The sequence below is a fragment of the Alligator sinensis genome, unplaced genomic scaffold (genome assembly GCF_000455745.1).
Source record: "Alligator sinensis unplaced genomic scaffold, ASM45574v1 scaffold1531_1, whole genome shotgun sequence".
NCBI classification, from domain to species: Eukaryota; Metazoa; Chordata; order Crocodylia; family Alligatoridae; genus Alligator; species Alligator sinensis.
The window spans coordinates 249,476-253,162 of NW_005843164.1; the positions used below are offsets into that span (position 1 = coordinate 249,476).

The 3,687-nt window shown below is 52.5% G+C and overlaps 1 protein-coding gene across 1 annotated transcript in view; it reads left to right on the forward strand.

The window, feature by feature from the left end:
* Positions 1-275: 275 nt before the first annotated feature.
* SRCAP (Snf2 related CREBBP activator protein) overlaps positions 276-3,687 on the forward strand; it is a 33,186-nt gene continuing 29,774 nt past the window's right edge. The window contains exons 1-3 of the mRNA XM_025194133.1: positions 276-298; positions 384-457; positions 3,250-3,482. Coding sequence (XP_025049918.1) covers positions 291-298; positions 384-457; positions 3,250-3,482 — 315 coding nt within the window. The 5' untranslated portion in view covers positions 276-290. The remainder of the gene's footprint in view (positions 299-383; positions 458-3,249; positions 3,483-3,687) is intronic.

Sequence of the window (3,687 nt, forward strand, 5' to 3'; positions counted from 1 at the left end):
GTGCAGAGGTTGCTGGTGGTTGAATAGATTAGAGATCATGGCAGCTATGGAGTCTTGTGAAGCCCAAGTAGCTGGGCAGTTGCCTGGAGTTGCATGTGGCAGAGGCAGAGGGTACTGCCAGGGTGGTTCTGGGTCTGGGTTTACCGTCCCTGGCCAGCCTGTCCCAAACAGGTCCCTGTTGCTCCTTGTAGGGAGTGATTTGGTAGCTAGTGCTCAGAGCTACCGCCCCAGTGTGTGTCCTATAGCCCAGCCGCCTCCCAGAACCAGAGAGATAGTGCTGCCTCAGGCTCATGGTCCGGTTTGTGACACTGCTAGGAAAGTTGGGGACACAGACAGAGACAGGCAGTATAGACTGACACCCCCTGTTGGGTCTCTCTTCGCAGACGTGGCGTTCCCCGGGCAGGAGAAACCGTGGCAGCAGAGTCCGAGGAGGAGGAGTTGTCATCAGCACGTACAGGTACGGCTTCAGGTTCTCTCACGCCACCCCAGAGCCAGCTGTATTTCAGCAGCCTGTTTACACACCCATAAACATGGCAGGATCCTAGGGCAAGGTGAAACTCAGAAATCAGGCTGAAGGCAGGCATGAAAAAGGACCTAATTTTAGGGATCATATTGAATTTTGGCTATATAAAAACAGCTGAATTGGTTCTAAATTGGACTGAAAGCTGATTGGATGCTGGGGATTCATCCAACTGCATTGGCAGATGTTTGTAGGGATATTTAGATGCGTGATCACCAGGGATCTTGTTTTTTGCTTTTTTTTTTTTAATTTAAAAATCCCAAATTCTCTAATTAAAAAACCCAAAGCACATTTTTGGGCGATTAAAATTAAACTCCACGAAATACATAGATATTAGCTGAGCACAGCGTTTTATTGACGTATTTATAATTTTAAGGCAGTTTGGTAGCTTACTAATGCCTCAATCGTTACAATAAAATAAATTTTAAATACCTACGTATTTTGACCGGAGCAGAGCCGGTGGTGGGGAGAGAATGCTAGCTGCCTGCTGCAGGCTTGGGGCTCCCTGCCCTGCTGCTGTCCCCCTGGGCCTTTGTGGCCCAGTGGGCAGGACCCGGCATGGGAGGGTGGGAGCCCCATGCAGGCTGTGCCACCACGGCGAAGTGCCCCCTGCTTACCTGGCCATGGCAGTGCAGAGTTGTGCCTCCCACTGCTGCTGGCAGGCAGGGGCATCTCACCATGGCAGTGCAGCTGGCAAAGGGTTCCTGGCGGCGGCACTGAGCCTTCCTACCCTGCTCTGCTCTCTCACACTGGGTAGCATCTTCTGGAGCCCTGAGCCTCCAGCAGGCAGCCCACATCCACCCCCACCCTGCTCACAAATCTCGGAGGTCATGTGCCCCCCTAGGCTACCCTCTTCAGGAGTCCACGCATCAGCAGGGAGTCAGCCCCCCTCACTGCCCTCCAGACAAGCTGCCTGTGGCTCCGTCCCGCTCCATCAGCCAGTTGGTACTCCCCCAGTCACGCATTCGTGCTCCTGGCCCCATGCACCACCCCAGCTGGGCAGTGTCCCCAGCCCTGCCCTCTCTAGACCTACCTGGAGGGAGCTCCTCTGCGTGCTTCCTGGCTGTTACATGCGTGATCACCTTGCTGTCTGATCACCCTCCTCCCACTCCCTCCAGCCCCAAGTAGCCTTTTGCAGGATGGACCTGAAAGGGGAAACCTCCTGTTTCCCGCCTTTTTCTCTATTAAAGGAGAAAATCTGCATTTTTCCACAGCAAATGGAAAACCCGAATCCCTGGTGATCATTTTGTAATTACCATGTGTTCTTGTACATAACATAGTCTGTCTCCCCCACCTCCCAGTTCAACGCACATTAAACAGAAGTCTAGATAGAAGCCATCTGCTTTGCTGCTTGGTTGTAATAGCCTTGATTTTTCGGGGTGGGGTACAGGACTCCAGAGTCAGTTAATTTTATGGCATTTTTGTTGCATTCTAGAACAAATTGTTAATTGTTTTGTTTTTTTGTTGTATTAATATTTTGTTAAACTTTTTAGAGTGTTTTTGCTGCCTGCTAACTGATCCAGGTTTCTCTCCATGTTTCACAGTCCTGTGGATTTTTTACTTCCCTTAGAAATTCTAGATCTATGTTTGAAGACTGCTTTTTATCTGTTTTAGCTGTTGCTCTTCAGTTTTCAGCAGCAGCTAGGGATCAAGCTTCAGTTAAGCAGGAATCGGGACAGTGACTCAGTTGAAGATGAGGTTCTGTCCATGTTTTATATAGTCGTAATTTTTGTGGGGAAGAGGGAGGATTATTTATTGAGCTTTTTTGTTTGCTTTTTTTTAAAGCAAAGTATTAAATAGTTGGATGCCTTTTAAGCTAAAAATTAAGGTGAAGTGAGCTGTGAAGGTAATAGTGGGAGGGTGAATTTGTCAAGCAGGAGGTCTCAATCTGTTGGTAGGACTTGAAATGGATATAGTGAGTTGGCTTCTTATTAGCGGGGGGCAGGGTGTGGGGTCAAGAGGGTCCAGACACCCGGGGTCTCTGGGAGGGGAGTACAGTCTAGTGGGTTAGCATGGTGGGGGTGGTGGTCCTGGGAGCCTAGATGCCTAGGTTTTCTCTCATCTCAGAGCATCAGCAGAGGCTGGACTTGACTCCCTTATGCCCTGACCTCCCACCCCTACACACACCCCGACCTGATGCCAGTTTTGACGAGTGTCAGAACTCAAACCTGTTTGTCCTGCATTTGATACTAGAGGCTTGCTGCTTGAGTGGGAGGCAGAACCAGCTGTTGAGAGAGTGAGAGGGCAGTCTTACCCTTTTCTGCGTAAACTTACAGGAGTTTATTTTTAAGGGCTCTCACAGAGCTGGGGGAGAACCCAGGTGTCCTGGCTTTGTGTCTCCTTCTCCCACCCCTTGGAGCCCATTCCCTTTTCAAAGCTGGGGGTAGAAACCAGGCACATCCATGTTTCCATCCCTCTGTGCTCTAACCAACCAGCCTCATGGAGCTGGTAAGAGAATCCAGGCTTCCAGTCCCCCCTGCTCTTACCTCCCAGAGCTGGGGATAGAACCCAGGCATCTGGGCCCCCAGGCCCTGTGCTCTTACCCACCAGAAAGCCTTTCAGGCTCCCAGTTCCTCTTGCCTTCACTTCCTAGCCTCCAGTCCCCTCCCAGACAACCCAGGCTCCCAGCCCCCCCTGTTCTAACTTCCCATCCCACAGCTGGGAGGGAAGTCAGGTGTCCTCCCTCCGGCTATCGCAACTCTTTTCCCCCCACCCCTGTTCCTCGCTAGGTGATTTGCAAACAGGCGGCCCCGAGCGCAGGCTGGGCCGCCAGGGCACCCAGGAGCTGGACGGCTCGTCCCGGCGGCTGGCTGACCAGAATGAGGCCGGTTCCCAGCATGCACTGGAGCAGGACGGCAGCACTGTGGCCACGAGCGAAGCCATCGGGGCCCGAAGTGACGAACAAGGGAGTGGGAAAATGCAGAGCAGTCCTCCGCGGCAGCACCCGGCACTGCACACAGAGGTATAGGGATGCCTGGGGGGTGCTCCCTGTTCAACCTGGCCAGCAGGCACCATAATGACCCACTGAGATGCAGATGAGCCCCCATTACGGCTCCCAGAGCTGGGAGGGAACCAGGTATCCAGGGTTCCAGTCCAAGGCCTCAGTTTCTTCCTAGACTTGGGAGAGAACTCGGGCATCTGCGCTCCCAGCCCCCCTGCTCTCACCC